This window comes from Glycine max, chromosome 2 (assembly GCF_000004515.6).
Source record: "Glycine max cultivar Williams 82 chromosome 2, Glycine_max_v4.0, whole genome shotgun sequence".
Lineage (NCBI taxonomy): Eukaryota > Viridiplantae > Streptophyta > Magnoliopsida > Fabales > Fabaceae > Glycine > Glycine max.
Window position 1 is genome coordinate 34,384,071 of NC_016089.4, and position 21,088 is coordinate 34,405,158.

At 39.2% G+C, this 21,088-nt stretch overlaps 2 protein-coding genes across 2 annotated transcripts in view; both read left to right on the top strand.

Annotated features, from left to right (window-relative positions):
* LOC100795433 (RRP12-like protein) overlaps window positions 1-21,088 on the top strand; it is a 30,208-nt gene that overhangs the window by 4,725 nt on the left and 4,395 nt on the right. The window contains exons 5-8 of the mRNA XM_003518086.5: window positions 17,940-18,150; window positions 19,759-19,940; window positions 20,044-20,265; window positions 20,614-20,786. Of these exons, the coding sequence (XP_003518134.1) occupies window positions 17,940-18,150; window positions 19,759-19,940; window positions 20,044-20,265; window positions 20,614-20,786 (788 nt within the window). The remainder of the gene's footprint in view (window positions 1-17,939; window positions 18,151-19,758; window positions 19,941-20,043; window positions 20,266-20,613; window positions 20,787-21,088) is intronic.
* Window positions 4,953-6,612, top strand: LOC102667494 (uncharacterized). Its single transcript, XM_026125901.2, has one exon. The coding sequence runs from the start codon at window positions 5,676-5,678 to the stop codon at window positions 6,210-6,212; it is 537 nt and encodes a 178-aa protein (XP_025981686.1). The 5' UTR covers window positions 4,953-5,675; the 3' UTR covers window positions 6,213-6,612.

Genomic DNA, 21,088 nt, shown 5'->3' on the forward strand with positions numbered 1-21,088 from the left:
TTACTTTATTAAGATACTCTATTTGTTGCATATAATAATATGAAATTGTAAAACTGATTTCATTGATCAGAAAATTATGAAGCCAAGTTACAAAGGTCTGTGTCAACTCTATATATAGAGTGACTAACAGAACTTAACCCTGACAGTTATTAACTAACTATAGTTGGTTACTCTAACAGACTGACAGCTTGCTGTTGATAAGTATCACTAAGTTGGAGTAAGAATACTCTAATTACCCCCCCAAGCTCATGGTGGGTGAGACCGAGAAGAATTTGAGGGATCATACAGTGTGAGCTTGGCCCTGAAAGCTTCAAAGTTGCTAGGAGATAAAGCTTTGGTAAGGATGTCAACATACTGCCTTGTGGCAGGCACATAAACTTGGAGCAGCTTGTTCGGAACCTTCTCACGAACAAAAAATAAGTCTAATTCCATATGTTTGGTGCGAGCATGAAGTACTGGGTTATTTACAAGAGATACACTACTTGTGTTGTCACAATGAATGACAGGAAGCTTGTGTGGGACAACAAGGACTAGGAGAGCTTGTCTTGACAGTGGAAGAAGAGCTTGACAGCAAACTGGGAAATTTGTACAGGCTATCAGAACATATGTTTCCTTTGAGAAGTATCTCATTGGATCCCTGAGATTTCACCAAGCAAACATTAGGATGAAATTAAAAAAAGACAGTTATCTTTGGCATATTGACTGTGTTGAATAAACTGAGAGAGAGAAGGAAGAGAAAACTTGTTTAACAGAAAGGCTGATTTTATTGATTATCAAAGTTAATTACAGAAGGTTACAAAAGAGGTATATATAGACCTCTGTTCTGTTATTGTAACAGAATTGTAGCTAATTAACAGAATTGGAACTAACTAACAGAACCTAACCAACTCTAACTGATTCTAACCAACTCTAAGATAGGTGCTGTTAGCAAAAGCTAACAGCCCTTACAATTAGTTTACTGAACTGTTTTCATAGTTGACTGACAGCATACTCTAATAGACTGACACTCTAAATTTTTAGAGGTAGTAGGAACATGCAACAGTTTGTGCAAAGTAAGAGTGACATTAGGATTAAAGGGGGATGAAAAGGAAGAGGAACCAATAGATTGAATAGGCAAACCTTGACCATTTCCTATTATGATTTGATCAGAACCCTCAAAGGGAGCACACTGCTGGATGTTCTGAACATTGGAAGTGACATGGTGTGGGGCACCTGAATCTGGAAACCAGCTGCTAGAGGGCTTAGTAGTGGTACCAGCAAGCATTGCTTGAGGATGATTGGGAACAGTAGATGGTGTAGGAGCTGATTGTGTCTGTGGTACTTGATAGTTGGTAATCATGGGGACTTGGGAGGGATTGCCTAAGGTTGCTGCTGTAACTTTTGAGGAGCAGTATATTGAGGGAGCATAGGTGTAAAGGCAGTGCCATATTGCATGGGAGAAGCAGCATACTGCATAGGAGAAGCTGCATGCTGCATAGAAGCAGTTGCATAGGGTTTCTGTGTGGCAAGAGGGACTTGCACAGACTGAGTCACAGCTTGCATAGGGTTCCTAGGTTGAGTCATAGGTGCAAACATAGGGTAAACTGCTCCACAGAAGGAAGGGGAGGGTCTATCCCAACAATTAGCAGCATCATGACCAAACTTGAAATAAATGGAGCATTGAATAGAGCTCCTACCACCACGGCCACCATAGCAACCACCACAGCCACAAAAATGACCTCCATGACCACCACTGAACTGCTGATATTGATTTTAATCAGTTTGGGAATAAGTCAAATACTGACTCCGATTGGAGGTTTGTTGCACAAAATTAGATTGAGCAGTGTTAGAATTGGAGATTTGAGAAGCAGAGGAAGTTGATGCAACATTAATAGAGATAACATTTTTCTTGCTAAATTTCTCAATTCGAGACTCATGTGCAAGAAGCACAGTTTCAATTTCATCAAGAGAAGGAAGTTCAAGCTTGTTCGTGATGAACGCAATAGAGGAATCATAATGTTCCGACAAGCCTTCAACAATAATATCAACATGCTCTTTCACAAAAATTGGATCGCCAATTGCAATAAGAGAATCAACGATATTTTGTACTAAGATTTTAGTCCCTAAACTTTTTCGAAATTTGATTTTAGTCCCTAAACTTTTGTTTCACTAGTCAAGGTACCTAAACTTTTTTCCATGAAGGTTTTTAGTCCCAAACTTTTGTCTGACTGATCAATGTCCCAAAACTTTGTTCCATTAAGGTTTAGTCCCTAAACTTTTGAAAAATTCAGTGTTTAGTCCTTGAAATCTCATCAAATAAATAAAAAGAATGGGTTCAAACTTTAGTTTGTGGACTAAAAACTGAAACTTCTAAAAGTTTAAGGACCTTGACCAGTCAAATAGAAGTTTAGGGACTGAAAACCTTAATGGAAAAAAGTTGAGGGACCTTGACCAGTCAAACAAAAGTTTAGGGACTAAAAATTGAATTTCGAAGAAATTTAGGGACTAAAACTTAATTAACCCTATTTTGAATAGCAGAAAGAAAATCGGAAACAGATTGACCTTCAAGAGAGATCTGACGAAGATCAGTGCGAAGTTGTCTTGCCTTTGCATTCGTATGAGCATGAAAGTTATTAGAGTATATGTTTGTATAACTGTGAAAACAGTTTGTAAGAGCTGTTAGCAAAAGCTAACAGCACCCCACTGGTGTTAGGCTGTTAGATTCTATAAACAGAAATTTCCCTCCTTATGGTTAATTCTGTTTTGCTTAGTTCAAAGGATCTGAGGTCTATATATACGTCTTTGTAACTAATTCTGTAACTGACTTTTTCGAGTAAATAATATCAGTTTTCTCTCTAATCTTTCTCTCTCTCTCTCTCTCATTTTCTCTCACTTTATCAAATATAGTATCTAGAGCCAATTTTTCGTAGTGCTCTCATCTTCGCAAATTCCAGATCCTTGCATCGTATCCATGGCTTCCGCTTCTCAGAGTTTTGTCTCGCAATCCTTTCCAAATTTCATCGCTGAGAAGCTCGATGATGCGAACTATCTCCGTTGGTGACAGCATGTCGAACTGGTTATCAAATCGCAAAATCGTAGCGTTTCATCGTAAATCCAGTTGTTCTGCCTCGCTATCTCATAGAAGATGATCACATAGCTGATCTTGTCAATCCTGAGTATGAGGCGTGGGATGTTTGGGACCAAACACTCCTTGTTTGGCTCCAATTCACTCTATCGAAGTCTGTTCTTTCGTGTGTCCTTGGTTTGAATCGTTCCTATAGGGTTTGGAAAAAGATTCATGAGTACTTCAGCCTCCATAAGAAGTCTCGTGCATGCCAGCTGCGAACTGCGATGCGTGCAGTTTCGCTTGAAGGTAAATCCATTGATGAATATCTGTGTAAAATCAAAGGTTATGTCAATGAGCTCACTGGTGTTGGAGTTCCGGTTCACCATGAGTATGTTGACATGATACTTGAAGGCCTTTCGTTCGATTACACGCTGATGATCTCAGTTATTGAGAGCAAGAAGCATACTCTGTCCATTGCCGAGATTGAGACCTTGCTTTACGGTCATGAAACTCATATTGTTTGCTACAATAAAGAAACTCAAGCACTAAGTTCTCCGTTCTTGAATTACACTCAAGGCTATTCACACCCCAATTCATACAAGTCTGGTGATTCTGGTGGCTCTAGGGGAGCGTATGGCCGCGGCAGTGGTGGTCGTGGTGGTTTTCTTGATCGCGGTGCCGGACGTAGTGGTGGTGCCTTCGCAGAGGTCGAGGTGGTGGCTGATTTACCAATTTTCAGTGTCAAATCTGCCTTAAGTATGACCACACTGCAAATGTTTGTCACTTCCGGTTTGATACGTGTTTTCAGCCTTATGAATCGCTTACTTTCTTTGATCCAACCACACTTCCACCTATTCCCTACTCCTCTAATTCTGCCAAAACCTCTAATACTTGGGTTAGTCCCAATTCCAAGCCTGCTGTTCCAGCATCAAATCAACCAATGCTATGCTTACCAATTCCTCCTCTCATGGAAATGGTCATCCTAGTTCCACCTGGATACCAGACTCTTGTGCTAGCTTCCATGTGATTGGTGAATCACAAAATATCAAGCAGTTCACTCACTTTGATGGACTTGATCAAATTTTCGTAGGAAATGGTGAAGGTTTAAGTATCTCTAGTGCTGGTTCCTCTTCATTTGTGTCCCCTAATGACTCTCAAATTACCTTTAAACATCACAAATTATTACATGTTCCTTCAATATCAAAAAAATTGTTGAGTTCGTCAGTTTGCTAAAGATAGCTCTGTTTTCTTTGAATTTCATCCTTACTTATGTCTTGATAAATCTTGGGAGAGCAATAAAATCCTTCTTCAGGGAGTTGTTGGTGCTGATGGTCTTTACTCTTTTCATAATCTCAAGCTTCAAGACAACCTTCTCTACTGTTGTCTACTTCAACTTCAACTTCAGACAACTATTTGTCTAATGTAGCTCCTGTTGTCAATAAAAATGTTAGTGTAGCTTCGAATTCTGTAATCTCATCTCCTAGCAATGCTAGTCTTTGGCATGCTAGGTTAGGTCATCCTAATAGTCATGTCATGAAGCTAGTTTTCAATCATTGTAATATTTCTTCATCTAATAAATTTTTTCAGACTTTTGCTCCTTATGCTGTATGGGAAAGTCTCAGATTGTCTCATAGATTGCTATCTAACACCTCTACTTCTGTTTAATCTCCTTTGGAACTTGTCTACACAGGTTTGTGGAGACCTTCTCATTTGACATCCTATGTTGGTTTTAAATACTATGTGCCCTTTATTGATGCATTTTCTAGATACACTTGGATATTTCCTATTAAATCTAAAGCTGAAACTCTTGTTTTTCAAACTTTTAACTGCAACTCAATACTAAAATCAAAAGTGTTCAATCTGACTTTTTTTTTCGGGGGGGGGGGGGGGTGAATACAGACATCTCTCTGCTCTCCTAACCTCCTATGGCATTTCTCACAGACTTATCTGTCCCCATACTCATCTTCAAAATGATGTGGTTGAAAGAAAACATAAACATATAGTTGACATGGGCCTTATTTGTTACATCATGCATCCTTACCCTTACAGTTTTGGGACTATGCTTTTACTACTGTTGTCTATTTAATTAATAGACTTTCCATTGCTTCCCTAAACTTTCCTATCCCGTTTGTTACTCTTTTCAATAAAGACCCTTATTTTCAATTTCTTAAAACCTTTGGTTGTGCCTGTTTTTCTTTGTTGAGTGATAGGGTTAAGAGAAGGCCTAAACCTCTTGTTACCAAAGTGTATGTTGGGCACCAGCCTGGCAGTAATAGAAATAACTAATCGAATTCTGTTAGGAATAACTAACTGAATTCTGTTAGTTAAAGAGTACTATAAATAAGAGTTCTAACTGATGGTAAAGATTTGGGACTAACTGAATTGGGATTCAGTTAGAATTGGGTACAGAAGTTCGACTGAATTGGGATTCAGTTGAACCTTTTTCAGTTGTAATTCTCTGTTATGAGTTATTCTTCTATAAGCAATAAAGATTCTCAGTGGTTTACTCTCTGTTCTTGGTGTTTGGCTCTTTTTTCTTCTATTTTCTTTATCCGCGATTTGCCAGTGTTATCACTGGTATCAGAGCACCGATCTGGTGCCCTGAGATCCGCGATTCCAGACGCTGTGTATGAAGACTAGGAGTATGGCGCGAAACTCTAAAGATTGGGAGCAAGAGCGTGAGGAGATGAAGATTCGATTGGAGCTTGTTGAAGCTCTGGCGAAGAAACACGAGGAACAAATCGCAGAGATTGTCGCGCGATTTGGCCAAAATCGAGATTGTGATCGCGAGGGAGGTCCAATTCTTGAAGGAATTGGCAGCAGTGGTGGTCATCTTGAGGATACGAATCGAAGGGAGAAGTGGCGCAGGCTGGAGATTCCGATTTTTGCTGGAGAAGATGTGTTTGGCTGGATGCATCGACTGGAGAGATATTTTCTGTTGAAAAATGTTACTGAAGATGAAAAGATGCAAGCGACAGTGATGGCTTTGGAGGGAAAAGCTTTGAGTTGGTATCAATGGTGGGAGAGGTGCAATCCAAATCCAAATTGGGAGAGGTTCAAACTTGCTGTTGTGTGGAGATTTCAACCTTCCATGATTCAAAATCCGTTTGAACAATTGCTATCTCAAGCAAACAGGCACTGTGGAGGAATTTGTGGAAGATTTTGAGAAGTATGTGGGAGCACTGAGGACTATTGATCAAGAATTCGTTAGAGGAATTTTTCTGAATGGCCTTAAGGAAGAGTTGCAAGCAGAGGTAAAATTGTATGATTTACATTCCTTATCAGAAATCATTCAAAAAGCTTTATTGATAGAACAAAAGAATGTGTTGCTTAATAAGAAGAATAGTTATGGCTATGCTAGAACTTCTATTTATTCTAGAAGCAGTCCCTACACTAAAATTGTTACTCTGGAATCTAAATTGGGAAATGATAAGAAGAATGAAGTTTTTGCTGTGAGTAGTACAGGGAGTGGTACAGGGCAAAGCCAAATTGTAGAAAGTGGGAGGAATAGGAGTGGGGAATTTAAGCATTTAACTGGGGCAGAAATGAGGGAGAAAAGAGAAAAGGGACTATGTTTTAGATGTGATGAGCCATTTACTAGAGAACACATGCAAAAATAGGCAATTCAGAATGATAATTCTAGAAGCAGAAGAAGAAGAGGCAGAGGAAGAGGAACAAGAAGACAGTTTGCAGACTTTTAAATCCTTGCAATTATCATTATGCTCTATGTCTGGATTTACCACTTCAAAATCCTGGAAAGTGGAGGGTTTATTACAGGGCCATTCTATTGTGATATTGTTGGATTGTGGGGCTTCCCACAATTTTATAGCTACAAAATTGGTGGATAAACTGAACTTGAGAGTTCAAGATACTCCTTACCTTGTGGAGGTGGGAGATGGCCATAAAGTGAGGTGCAAAGGAAAGTGTCCCAAATTAAAGTTCCAATTGCAGCAACTAGAAATTGAACAGGATTTCTATTTGTTTACTTTGAAGGGTGGATATTGTTTTGGGGTTGGGTTGGTTAGCTGGTTTGGGGGAAATCAAGGCTGATTTTGGCAAGCTGGAACTTACTGTCAAACAGGGAGGCAAATTGATTAAGATTTCTGGAAATCCTGCATTGACAGGAACTGCACTTCCTTTAGGGGCTTTGATGCAGATTCTGAAGGAGGAAGGAGAAGGATTAATGATTCATTGTGAATCTTCTACTGAGGCTGCCACTGAAAAAGTGGAAATTCTTGCGGCTGTTCTGGATTTGTTAGCAGAATTTGAGGATGTTTTTGCTGATCCTCAAGGGTTACCTCCAATAAGAAGACATGATCATGCCATCCAATTAACAGAAGGTGCTTCTATTCCCAATCTGAGGCCTTATAAGTATCTTCATTATCAGAAAAATGAGATAGAAAGGATGGTTAGGGAAATGATGGAATCAGGGGTCATAAGGCCTAGCATAAGTCCTTATTCTAGCCCTATTATCTTAGTCAAAAAGAAAGATGGGGGCTGGAGATTTTGTGTGGATTATCGAGCTTTAAACAAGATAACCATACCTAATAAATTTCCAATTCCAATAATAGAGGAGCTTTTGGATGAAATTGGTGGAGCTACTATCTTCACTAAATTGGATTTGAAGGCTGGATATCACCAAATCAAAATGAAAGATTTAGATATTGAGAAAACAGCCTTTAGGACACATGAGGGGCACTATGAGTTTGTGGTCATGCCTTTTGGTCTTACCAATGCTCCATCAACTTTTCAAGGCCTTATGAATGACGTATTGAGGCCATTCCTTAGGCAATTTGCTTTGGTATTTTTTGATGACATTCTAATCTATAGCAAGGATGAGTTGGTTCATGTGGATCATTTGAGGCAAGTGTTAGAAGCTTTAAGGACTCATTCTTTAACTACCAACAGAAAGAAATGCAGTTTTGCTAAGCCCAGTTTAGAGTATCTTGGCCTCATCATTTCTGGTTTTGGGGTGGCAGCAGATAAATCCAAGGTGGCTACAATGAGTTCCTGGCCAGTTCCGAAAGATTCGAAGAGTTTGAGGGGATTTTTAGGATTGATAGGCTACTATAGAAGATTTGTCCAAGGCTATGGTAAAATAGCAAAGCCTTTGACTGAATTACTGAAAAAGGATAGCTTTGTATGGACACTAGTAGCTACTCTAGCTTTTGAAACTTTAAAATCTGCCATGGTCAGTTTGCCTTTATTAGCAGTTCCTGATTTTTCAAAAACCTTTGTTCTGGAGACAAATGCTTCTAGCAAAGGAGTAGGGGCTGCTCTTATGCAAGAGGGCAGGCCTTTGGCTTTTAGGAGCAAAGGACTCTCCCCTCGAGCACAGCTGAAGTCAGTCTATGAAAGGGAGTTGATGGCAGTTGTGCAAGCTGTACAAAAATGGAAACACTATCTTATGGGGATACACTTTGTTATCAAGACTGATCAAAGGAGTTTGAGATTCCTCACAGACCAGAGGCTCTTTACTGAGGAGCAGTTTAAGTGGGCTGTGAAGCTCATTGGATTAGATTTTGAGATCCAATTCAAGCCATGCAAGGAAAATCCAGTCGTCGATGCTTTCTCCAGAAAGGCTATATATGCTGCTGTTTTTGTAATACAGTTAGTTGATTTTGAGGATTTGTTTCAAGAGGTGCAACCGGAACCAAAATGATAGAAGGTTATTCAGGATCTGGCTGGGGATCGTAATTCTCACCCTGGATTCCAGTTTCAAGCTGGGAGGTTATTGTACAAAGGAAGATTAGTGTTGTCAAAATCTTCAAATAGAATTCCTTATTCTGGCTGAATGCCATGATAGTGTTGCTGGGGGCCACTCAGGTTTCTTCAGAACTTTCAAAAGGGTATCTAGTTTTTTTTATTGGGAGGGCATGTGAAATAGAATGTGGAATTAACGAAATATGCTTATTTTTATGCTTTAAATCATCCTTTTTCTGCTAAGGATGTGGCTGTTGTGTTTGTCAGAGAAGTAGTCAAACTCCATGGTTTTCCCGCTTCTATAGTTTCAGATAGAGATTAGATTTTTCTCAGTCAGTTTTGACAGGAATTGTTCAGATTAGTAGGAACACAATTGAAGTATAGCACTGCATACCATCCTCAAACCTATGGACAAACAGAAGTGGTTAATAGGAGTTTGGAAACTTATCTCAGATGTTTTGTGGGACCAAAGCCAAAATAATGGGTTGATTGGTTATCTTGGGCAAAATTTTGGTTCAATGCTACTTTCAATATTTCTGCTGACATGACACCATTCAAGGCTTTATATGGAAGAGATCCTCTTACTTTGATTAAAGGGTGCACTTTTACTTCCAAGATTGACGTAGTGAATCAGCTACTGGTAGCCAGAGATGTGGTCTTACAAGAGTTAAAGCAGAATCTTTTAAAGGCCCAGAATCTGATGAAAGCACAAGCTAATAAACACAGAAGACAGATTGATTTTGAAGTAGGTGATTGGGTATTTTTGAAGCTTCAGCCTTACAAGATGAGATCTTTGGCTAGAAGACCAGTAGCAAAGCTATCCCCTAAATGTTACGGGCCTTATAAGATTCTGGAGAGGGTTGGTCCTGTAGCATACAAGTTGGAGCTCCCTGCTCATGCTAAAGTTCACCCTATATTTTATGTATCTTTGCTGAAAAAGTCACTCAAGCCTCTTCAGCACCCTCAACCACTACCTCCTTTACTTTCTGAAGAAATGGAACTACAGGTTCAGCTGGCTGAAATTCTTCAATGGAGAGAGGATGCTTGGGGAAATTTGGAAGTTTTGGTTCAATGGGACCAATTACCAGCTTGTGAGAACTGCTACTCAGATTTTAGAGGTTTTTCCTCAGTTTCCCCTTGAGGACAATGTGGTTCTTTTGGGGGGAGGGGGGGAGTATTGATAAGGTTAAGAGAAGGCCTAAACCTCTTGTTACCAAAGTGTATGTTAGGCGCCAGCCTAACAATAATAGGAATAACTAATTGAGTTCTGTTAGGAATAACTAATTGAATTCTGTTAGTTAAAGAGTACTATAAATAAGAGCTCTAACTGATGGTAAAGGAGTTTTTTGGCATATTGGGATTTGGGACTAACTGAATTGGGATTCAGTTAGAATTGGGTACAGAAGTTCAACTGAATTGGGATTCAGTTGAACCTTTTTCAATTGTAATTCTCTGTTCTGAGTTCTTCTTCTATAAGCAATAAAGATTCTCAGTGGTTTACTCTCTGTTCTTGGTGTTTGACTCTGTTTTCTTCTATTTTCATTATCCGCGATTTTCCAGTGTTATCAACGAGGCCTTTTCATACACAGAAACTTAACTTTCGTTCTCAAGAGTGTCTATTTTTGGGGTATTCCTCCTCTCACAAAGGCTATAAATGTTTGTCTTCAATTGGTAGGATTTACATTTCCAAAGATGTCCTGTTTAATGAAATAAGATTTCCTTACTCTGACTTATTTGCCTCCTCCTCTAACTCAATATAGAATCTTGATTCCTACTTTAGTCTTAATCCTAACCTGTCTCCACCATCTATGGCTCCTACCCCTTAATCTTCTCTACTGTCCCCTTCACATTCCTCTTTTGCACCTCTTATTCCCCCTCGTTTTTCTCCTATTCCAGTCAACCCTCCTACAGTCTCTCTTCCTGTCTCCAATCAACCTTCATTTGAGTCTGCTTTTGTCCACCCTTAATCATCAGAGACCATAACCCTTAGTGAATCTTCTTTTGAGTTTGTTCCAGCACCTAATTCAATCCCTGTTAACACTCATCCTATGCAAACAAGGTCCAAGTCTAGAATCCACAATCCTAGACTGCATCCTTTCTTATTTCTTGCTCATTCTGAACCCAAAATTATTGAACAGGCCCTAGAAAATTCGGATTGGTTTGCTGTCATGCAACAGGAGTATGATGCTCTGCTGAAAAACAGAACTTGGGACTTACCCTACCTTCTAATAGACATGCCATTGAGTGTAAGTGGGTTTTTAGAGTAAAAGAAAATGTTGATGGTTCCATCAACAAGTTTAAAGCAAGGTTGGTAGCTAAGGGTTTTCATCATGGGGTTTTGACTTTCATGAGACATTTTCTCCTGTGGTCAAGCCTGTCACAATTCGTATTGTTCTCACTCTTGCTCTTTCACATGGGTGAGAGTTATTTCAGTTTGATGTGAACAATGCTTTTCTAAATGGGTTTCTTGAGGAGTCAGTATTTATGACACAGCGTCCTCCTAGCTTTCAGGTTGCAAATAAGTACCTAGTTTGCAAGCTTAAGAAGGCTCTCTGGCTTGAAACAAGCCCCAAGGCAATGGTTTGACAGGCTGAAATCTACTTTACTCCAGTTTGGTTTTGTGGGAAGCAAATATGATTCTTCTCTGTTCATCTATAAGCATCAAGTGCATGTTGTCTATCTTTTAGTCTATGTGGATGATATCATCATCACAGGTAGCTCTACCCCTCTTGTTCAGCAGCTGACTACCAATCTGAACACTGCCTTCTCTCTTAAGCAATTGGGTCATTTGGATTATTTTTTGGGCCTAGAGATCAAGTACTTGCCTAATAACTCTATATTGATGACTCAAAGCAAATATATTCGTGATTTACTCCACAAAACTCACATGGCTGAAGCTCATTCTATTTCCTCCCCCATGGTATCTAACTAGACATGGTGCTGATTTGTTTCATGACCCAACTCTCTACATATCTGTGGTGGGTGCTCTACAATATGCTACTCTAACTAGACCTGAAATCAGTTTTGCCGTCAATAAAGTTTGTCAATTTATGGCTAGCCCTTTAGACTCTTATTGGACAGTGGTTAAAAGGATCTTAAGGTATCTCATTTGTACCTTGTCTCATGGATTACTTCTTCAACCTGCTTCTCTCACAAAACCCTTGGCTTTTTATGCATTTTGTGATGCTGATTGGGCATCTGATGTGGATGATAGGCGTTCCACCTCAGGGGCTGCCATCTTTCTTGGCCCAAACTTGATATCTTGGTGGTCTCGCAAGCACAAAGTCATAGCCAGGTTCAGTACTAAAGCTGAATATCGCAGTTTGGCTCAAACTTCTGCTGAGTTGACATGGATTCATGCTCTTCTAACAGAATTGCAAGCTCCCTTCACTATTCTTGTTCTTTATTGTGACAGCTAAAGTGCTGTATCCATTGCTCACAATCCTGTGTTCCACAGTCGCACAAAACATATGGAAATTGATGTCTTCTTTGTTAGAGAAAAAGTTCTGGCCAAGCAGCTTTCAGTTTTACACATCCCAGCTCTAGATCAGTGACAGATGTGCTGACCAAGCCTCTTTCTAAAGCAAGATTTGAAGTTCTTAGGTGTAAACTCAATGTGAAGAGTTTTTCCTCTGAAAATTCTTCCCCTTGTGTTTGAGGGGGGTATTAGAGTATATGTTTGTATAACTGTGAAAACAGTTTGTAAGGGCTGTTAGCTTTTGCTAACAGCACCCCACTGGTGTTAGGATGTTAGCTTCTATTAACAGAATTTCCCTCCTTATGGTTAATTCTGTTTTGCTTAGTTCAAAGGATTAGAGGTCTATATATACCTCTTTATAACTAATTCTGTAACTGACTTTTCAGAGTGAATAATATCAGTTTTCTCTCCAATCTCTCTCTCATTTCCTCTCACTTTATCAAAGAAAAGTAAATCCACATCCCACAAGAACCACGAACTCGTGCATCTGATGAACAAAATCAAAGCTGAAATAATAGATTGAAGCCACGAGAGCATCAATTGATCCTGTTGCTCCCAGGCACGATAAGCTTTAGTGACTCGACCGACATCTTGATACGCGATCGTCGCAAAACCCTTCGGAATCTGTAGATCCTGAATGAAGTGAAGAAGTTGATGACTACGTATCACAAGTTCGACCTACAACTTCCAGAAGAGATAGTTAACTGCGTCGAGCTTCTTTGTAATGAAGTGTGTTGAGAATCAAAATAGGATCAATTTCAGATTATGTCTTTATTATCATATCTAAATTATAGGAACGATATCTCCTATACTTAATTGTAATTAATCTATATAAAGGAGCATCTTCTGTATACTTTAACACAATAAATATCCCTCACTTTCTCTCATTTTTACATGGTATTAGAGCTAGGTTGAGGGAATAACAAAAATTGTCCCTCACCTTTATAGTCGCCGCACTTTTTCTGACTTACTTCTTTCCTTTGTTTTCCGCATTCCAGTAGACCCTTCTACTAGCTGCTCCTTTTTCGTCAACTGCCACCATCCTCCAATGATCTTTCTGACTGGTGACTACACCGTTGTACTCGCTGTTCGACGATCTACACGTTAGTGGTCTCAGTGTTGCCAAACGACGAGCCATGCTCCTATATACGCCTTGTTTCTCCATGCCAAACAGGTTCTGCACGCACATTTCTGCCGGCGCATTGTCGCTTTGTTCAGAAAGCGACTTCACCATCTTGTTAGGGGCTATTCCATGTTGGTTTGACGTTGCCCCCTTTGTTTTTTTTTGAAAAGCAAAGATAATATATAATATATAATAGCAAGTACCAGAGGTACTACAAATTACAGAAAAGGGTCCTGAAAATTCAGGAGATACAACACCCTACACAGATGAAATCCCTACTAACAGAAGCTTTAGCTAAAAGCTATAGACATATTTGAAGACCAACTATAATAAGGAATCTGGAAATTCCTTTCCCAACCCCTTAGCCAGGTCCATAAGAGGAACAGAGTACTATCTGTCAGTCTATTGATATTAAAGGTTTGATTCTGGAAAATTATATCATTTCTGAGCCTCCAAATTGAGCTTGTAGCTGCTATCCACCACATTGCCCTTCTTATGTTAGCATCCTTGGAAACTGCTGAGGAGAAGTGTTGGAGAAAATTATCCAAAGGTCTGCGATGAAACACCTTTTCTTCCTTTATCCAAGATAGGAATTCCCACCATATAGGCATAGTTTTGCCACAAGTGAAAAATAAGTGGGATGCAGTTTCAGGTTGACTATGACAGAAAGGGCATAGATCATTATCCACCTGAATCTGCCTCTTAATCAAATTGTCCTTCGTGGGGAGTCTATCCCAAAGTAACCTCCAAACAAAGGAGAGGGCTTTAGGAGGGAGTTTGATCTCCCAGAGATTCTTGAAACCCAGGTACTGATCTTCATCATCCCTATCAGCTTTAATAACTTGATAACCAGATTTAGATGTGTAAACCCCAGTGGATTCAGCTCTCCAAATCCAGGTGTCATTGAGATTGTTAATCTGATTTGATGGATGTGATCAATGAATTTAGAGGCTAGCTGCACCTCATTATCAAACAAGTGTCTTCTCCAAACCATATTCCAGACCCACCCAGTGTCAGTCCAAGATCCCACCTCTGCCACTCTTAAATCCCTTTGAGAAGAAATAGAGAATAATTCCGGGAATTGGTCCTTGAGAGGAACACCTTCATCGCCCCAAGGATCTTCCCAAAACAGGAATTTGTCGCCTCTCCCCAACTTCCACCTAATTTGATTATCAGCATTTATCACATTCTGATGTTGAGAGATGACCCTTATGTCAGCCCACCAAGTAGAGAAATACTGCTTTCTAGGACCATGTTCCAATCCCCTCCAGCCATTATACTTAGAGTTCAGAATTCTAGTCCAAAGCTGGTCTGGTTGGTGGAACATCATCCACTTCCATTTGAACAGCAAGGCCTTGTTGAGACTTTGGATATCTCTGATCCCCAATCCTCCCATATGCTTAGGAGTGCAACACTGGCTCCAAGACATCCAAGCAATCTTCCTTCCATCTGGTTTTCCCCCCCAAAGGAATTGTCTTTGGATGGTAGAAATCCTATGAATTATAGCTGATGGGGCCCTGTAAAAAGACAAGAAAAAAAGAGGTAATGCTGTTAGGACAGCATTGAGGAGTGTGATCCTACCAGCCATAGAAATATGTCTCTGATTCCACTTGCTCAGCTTAGCCTCGAACTTCCTTATGACAGGGTCCCACACTGCCCTCCTTCTAGGATTAGCACCCACTGGAATTCCCAAGTAGCAGAAGGGGAGCTGCAGTAAAGCACAATTGAGGTAGGTAGCAGCAGAGTTGCACCAAACCGCAGATTGGCCAACAGCCCCAAACTGGCTCTTAGAGAAGTTGATCCTTAGCCCAGAAACCATCTCGAAGCTTCTAAGGATGGTCTTCACTACTCTGACATTTTCCATGGAGGCTTCTCCAAAGAACACGGTGTCGTCAGCATATTGAAGAACATCTACAGGCACTTTGTTCTTCCCCACCAGATAACTTCTGAACAAGTTTTGAGAAACAGCTTCTCTCATCAACCCTGTCAATCCCTCAGCCACTAAATCAAAGAGGAAAGGTGCCAAAGGGTCACCTTGTCTCAATCCTCTTTGAGGGAAAAATTCTGAAGTTGGGCTGCCATTAACAAGGATCGAAATGGAAGCCGAATTGATGCAGGCCCTTATCCATCTAATCCATCTCTCATGAAACCCCAATCTCTTCAGCATATACATGAGAAATTGCCAAGATACAGAATCATAGGTCTTCTCAAAGTCCACCTTAAACACCATACAAGGCTGCTTGGATCTTCTAGCCTCCTCAATCACTTCATTAGCCACCAGGACACCATGAAGTAATTGTCTGCCCTGAATAAATGCTGTCTGCCTTTCATCTACAATATGAGACATGACTTTTTTCAGCCTGTTAGCCAGCACTTTGGCAACAATTTTATAAGTGCAGCCTATAAGGGATATAGGTCTGAAGTCATTGATAGTTTGGGGATCTTTCACTTTAGGGATAAGAGCAATAAAGGAGGAGTTGCTGCCTTTGGGGAAGGTAGCATTAACAAAGAATTCATCAAAAAATCTCAGGAAATCAGATTTAAGCTCCTTCCAAAAGTGCTTAATAAATCTGAAGTTGAGCCCATCAGGCCCAGGGCTTTTATCATTGCCACAGCTCCACACAGCACAAGTGATCTCCTCTTCATTAAAAGGCTCAACCATGCTATCCCTTTGAAGATCAGATAGAGCATTGAAATGAACTCCATCTAGGTTGGGTCTTTGCTGCTGCAATTCATGAAATCTGTTTTGGAAGTGCTGCAAAACCTCTGCCTTGACCAAGGGAGGATCTTCAACCCAAGCATCATCAATGAAAAGCCCCCTGATCGCATTTCTCCTCCTACTGAAATTTATTAACTTGTGAAAATAAGAGCTGTTACCCCGGGTTTTGATGCCTTTAGGTTTTCGTTTCCCGCACTTGATGGGGGGTTGGATTTTTGTTCCCACCGCACTTACGGCTGAGGTCGACCACCTTGGACGACCCTAATCCTGTACTTTTGCCTTCACCAAAGTTCTTTTGCATGCTTGCCTCTTTAGTCTAGGTTTTGCATACGTGTTTCTTTTGTAGTTGCTGCTTGCTCGTGTACAGTTTCTTTCCCTTGATGGCTTCTAAACCCTAGAACCTTTGTTGCAATACCTGCTTTGCTCGTCTTATTGCCCGTTGTGAAACTCAGGCGAATCTTGTTATTGATGAAGATCTTCTCTTTTTCAAGTTTAAAATAATTTTGGGTATTCACTAATATTTGTTTGAAGCTTCCAAATCTTGGTTTTAAGAAGATCTGAACTTGCTTTGAATTTTCTTAGGCTGATGGATACTCGAGCTCTCTCTTCCTAGCAATATTCCCCGATATCAAAAAGATCCCTGAGTCATCTTCAAAATATTGGTTTGAAGTTTCGATACAATGGTTTTAATAAAGTCAGAACTTGCTTTTCTTAGGCTGATGAATATTCCAACTCTCTCTTTCTAGCAATGCTCCCCGACTTCATCAAGATCACTGAATTGCCATTCAAACTATTGTCTTTTTTAGCGGAGCTCAATTTTTATGTTTTTTTTTGTTGGGAATAAATTTTCTTGTAACAAGCTGATTGCTTAGTAAGCTTCAGCTTCCAGGGGAGTGTTGAGAATCAAAATAGGATCAAGATTATGTCTCCTATAATTAATTGTATTAATTGTAATTAATATATATAAAGGAGCATCCGTTGTGCTCTGACACACGGTTTTCAGTCCAAATATCCCTTAGTTTCTCTCATTTTTAGAGTGATTGAAGTTCTTGTTTACTGAAGCAGGCTGAGTCGGTGGCACATCTCCACCGTTTGGCGGAGGAAGACCACCGCCACCACCGGAGGCAACTGGAGTTGTCATTGTGGCAGCGATAGGTGGTGTAGGAGGGAAAAACAGAGGTCAAAGTCGAAAAACAAAGAAGAAAAGAAGAAAATCTGTTGCGGATCGCAACCGAGCTCCATGATACCATGTTAGAAATTGAGATAAATTGTAAAACTGATTTCATTGATCAGAAAATTATCAAGCCAAGTTACAAAGATCTGTGTCAACTCTATATATAGAGTGACTAACAGAAACCTAACCCTGACAGTTATTTACTAACTATAGTTAGTTACTCTAACAGACTGACAGCTTGCTGTTGATAACTAACACTAAGCAAAAAACCAATACACTTTACTTAGTAGAGTAAGAATATTCTAATAGAAATAAATTAGTTTATCTTATAAATGTTAACCTTACTTGTTTCTTACTTATTTAATTTAAAGATAATAAAAAAATATCTAGCATGTAAATAAATTTCATAATGTTTGAATTATTTCATGTATATTTAATTAATTTAACTTGATTATTTATCTCCTACATAATACTTGAGTTACATCGTAGGCATATTCTGAATGCCACTTCATCCACAACTCAACCCTAGTTGAACCTCTAACCCTGTGTCCTCTCTCTTTACCAATTCAGTTTCAGCCTGTACTCTCTAAAACATCGATTACTTCGGACTACTATTACTGTTGTTTCTGTTCTGGTACTATTTAAGCTCAAACCGCTCTACTGATTGTTGGTTCATCTGCTTTCAATTTTTTGCAGCTTGAGAAATGCATTGGGTCTGCTGTTTATGCTATGGGGATAGAGAGATTTCTTACACTTGTACCTATATCTCTTAATGAACACAGCTATACTTACTCAAATATTTGGCTTGTACCTATCTTGAAGCAATATGTTACTGGTGCATCACTTGCATACTACATGGAGCATATCATGTCTCTTGCCAAGTCCTTTAAGAAGGCTAGTCAAAAAGGTATATTTACTACATTTTCTGTATCTACTTACTGTCTAAAATATGTTTCCTTTTATAATCTTCCGTTGCCACTTGCACTTCTTTGAGCATGGTTTATTTTTTCCTCCTCTTTTCTTTTGGCTTAGAGGTGGAGTAAACTTGAGTGATTTTCTTCTGATTATTCTCCCTCTACCTTTGAGGAAGAGCCCTGGCATAATGGTAAAGTTGCACCTTAGTGACTGGTTGGTCATGGGTTAGAATCCGGAAACAGTCTCTTTGCATATGCAAGGCTAAGGCTGCGTATAATGACCCTCCCCCATACCTTCACATAGCAAGAAGCATTCTGGCACCGGGGCACGTTAGATTTTTATTCTCTCTCTACCTTTGCCCCTTGTATTGCTTTGAGCATGGTTCCCAGTCCCCTTTTTCCTTTTCTTTGGGCTTAGAGATGGATGAAGCTTGTCTGGTTTTCTGCTGATTGCTCTCTCGCAAGCTCGAAGCTTTAAATGTTTGGGGTTTATATAACTGAAAACAATGTGAGCCAGTAAATGCTTAATTGCTTACGCCTTATGCACTGCATCATGCCCAGAGCAGATATATAATACCCATAGGACTACTAAATTTGCTTGTGTACAAGCAAAACATACACCCATAGGAGTGTTAAATTTGCTTGTGTACACTTTCCATCTTTTGTCTTGTGGCTTCAATACATTCTAGTTTTTGCTACTCTTTTTTTTTTGATCAGCAAAAATAATATATTTATAAAAGTACCAGAGGTACTGAAAAAATACAGAGATAGTTCCATGCTCATGGTTCCAGTAAAAACTACACCAGTTTGAAGAGGAACCATTGAAAGGCTACAAAATAAAACTAAAGATCTGCAGCAGCTCCTACTGGGAGCCACTGAGGCCTAGCCCAAAAAACCTTCTCTAATGTGAGATGACCAAAGATTAAAAGGGACCTTAAAATCCTTATCCAAATTTGAGAGCCAAGACCACACTAAAAAAACTGCATCGTCAACAAGTTTGCTGCCATTAAAGGAATCATTGGAGAAAAGAATTCTGTTTCTCATCTTCCATATAGACCAAACAACAGCCATCCACCAAGTTTGCCACCTTCCTCTTCTAAGCCCTTCCACTTGCACAAAAGAGTGATGAAGAAAATGTTGGATTGGATTAGAGGGGAACACTAAAGAGATATTCAGCCAAGACAAAGTGATGTGGAATGTATCATGGATACACTCCTGGACTGATAATCAACCAGATAACCATTTATTCTAGGATAGACTGGTCAGTTTCTTGGGCTTCCCTCCTTTGGACCTAATGTTGGACCTCTATTACTTTCGTATCAGAGAAGTTTCTCAAAGTAATCTTGAGTTTGTAGACAGTGAAAGATAACTCTTTTCCATTTTGTTTGGGAACAAAGAATAGTAAAAGGAAACTAATTTGTAGCAATTAGATGATTTGGAATATTCTGATGATGTTGAGGGAAATGCATTGTGTTAGTTTTTTTTTTGGTTGTTCTTACTTTACATATATTTTCCAGTTGATGTTGTGCATGCAATCCCAATTTTTTGACAATCACTATTTTATTCAAATTGTTGAGCAAATCTTTTCCTGTTTCTTTCAGTCAAAAAGCCAGGGATTAGTCAGGATTTGCTGGCTTGTGCTTATGAACTGTGGGGATTGCTACCTAGCTTTTGTCGTCATGCAACTGATACTCACCAACATTTTACTCGTCTCTCTGATGTCCTTGTTACTTTTCTCAAAAAGGATCCTTCTATGCATCAAAATGTTTCCACGGCATTACAGGTCACACTTCCACGATTTGGTGGAGACCCATGTACTTTTGTGGTTATATTTTTTTATAAAAAATATTGATTTTCCTTCTAAAATGTTCATGAATTTTGTGCAGATTCTTGTGAATGAAAACAAAGCTGCACTTATCCCTAAAAAGAGTATGGAAGATTGCCATGCTGAATATGATTTTTTGTCAGAGTTTGGCATGCAACCTACTTATTCAAAGAAAGCTGCTACCAAAAACATAAAGTCTTTGGTGTCTTGTTCGAATCAGTTGCTTTATGTTTTGTCAGATTTATTTATCAGTTCACTTCCTGAAACACGCTTTTGTTTAAAGGTTCTGCATTTATCACTTATGTTACTCATTCTTCCATATAGAATGATACCTTTGTCTTATGTTCTATTTTATTGCAGAAAATGCATGAATTATTGTTTTCAGCTCAAACGTCTGAATAGTATTCTACTTGGGCCATTTAAAATAATTTTGGATAATTTCTAGGCTAACAGTATATTGTGGCTTGTAATGTTGCCTCTAGCTTTCCTTGCCCTAAATATGATGTTTTATGAAATATGAATTATTTACATGCAGTTCTCAACTGCTCTCTGATCTTGGTCATTATTTACTTTTATTGTATTGACAGTGTTTAAGTAATTTGGAATAATTATTTTCCTCTTCATTTTTCAGGGTGCAATTGGGTGCCTTGCTTCTGTCACTGATTCTTCTGTAACCAAAGAGGTTTTTGTGTCTCTGCTTAAGAGTTTTCAATTTGTAGATTGTGAAGGTGAAGGTGAAATATTGACAAGTCCAGCTGGAGTGGTAGATAGTGATCAAAATGACTTGAAGGGATATTCTCAGAGGTATAATGATTAATTTATAGAAGAATAATTGTGTCAGTGTTGATATGGAAGTCAGGAATTCCCATAATATATTGGCCTATCATTTCTTTTTGTTTCTTAGAAGAAATAAGCCCTTTTATTTTCTGCCCGCCTTTCATCTAGAGTTTTTGCATAATAACTTCACTAAAAGAATGTAGTCAGCATCTTGTCAATTCTGATCACACAGGTTTATTATTTCCTTTGAGAGCTACACTGCAGTACCTGGTTTGAGATAGAAGATTATGTAGACCGTTCCACTAAGTTTAACCATAGAAATATGCCAT

Excerpts from the sequence above, each read along its gene's own strand:
- LOC102667494 (XM_026125901.2), top strand. The coding sequence starts at position 5,676 with ATGAAGACTAGGAGTATGGCGCGAAACTCTAAAGATTGGGAGCAAGAG.